This window comes from Pygoscelis adeliae, unplaced genomic scaffold, assembly GCF_000699105.1.
Source record: "Pygoscelis adeliae isolate BGI_AS28 unplaced genomic scaffold, ASM69910v1 Scaffold766, whole genome shotgun sequence".
In the NCBI taxonomy this organism is placed as follows: Eukaryota; Metazoa; Chordata; class Aves; order Sphenisciformes; family Spheniscidae; genus Pygoscelis; species Pygoscelis adeliae.
The window spans coordinates 202,431-202,754 of NW_008825008.1; the positions used below are offsets into that span (position 1 = coordinate 202,431).

The 324-nt window shown below is 68.8% G+C and overlaps 1 protein-coding gene across 1 annotated transcript in view; it reads left to right on the forward strand.

The window, feature by feature from the left end:
- Window positions 1-324, forward strand: part of HK3 (hexokinase 3 (white cell)) — a gene marked incomplete at its 3' end in the record, with an annotated part of 3,830 nt that overhangs the window by 1,116 nt on the left and 2,390 nt on the right. Inside the window, 2 exon segments of the mRNA XM_009326228.1 lie at window positions 1-164; window positions 250-319. The exon segment at window positions 1-164 is cut by the window's left edge and continues 28 nt beyond it. Of these exon segments, the coding sequence (XP_009324503.1) occupies window positions 1-164; window positions 250-319 (234 nt within the window).

A 324-nucleotide genomic window follows, 5' to 3' on the forward strand; every position in this document is an offset into this window, starting at 1 on the left:
TGCTGTCGGGTGCAGCAGATCTGCCGGGCAGTGGTGAGCCGTGCCGCCGCGCTCTGCGCTGCTGGGCTGGCCGCCATCCTCAGCCACATGTGCCAGAGCCGGGAGCTGGAGCGGTTGGTGGTCAACGTGGGGGTGGACGGCGAATTGTACCGGGGACACACCAGGTGAGGAGGGACACGGGGCTCCTGGCAGGGTCCCACCCCAGTGGGAAGCCTCATGCCCCACCCTCACCATCTTCTTCCTCCGCAGGTTCAGGGAGATCCTGCAGAGCGTGACAGGGCTGCTGGCCCCGGAGTGCACGGCCACCCCCCTGCCCTCGGTGGA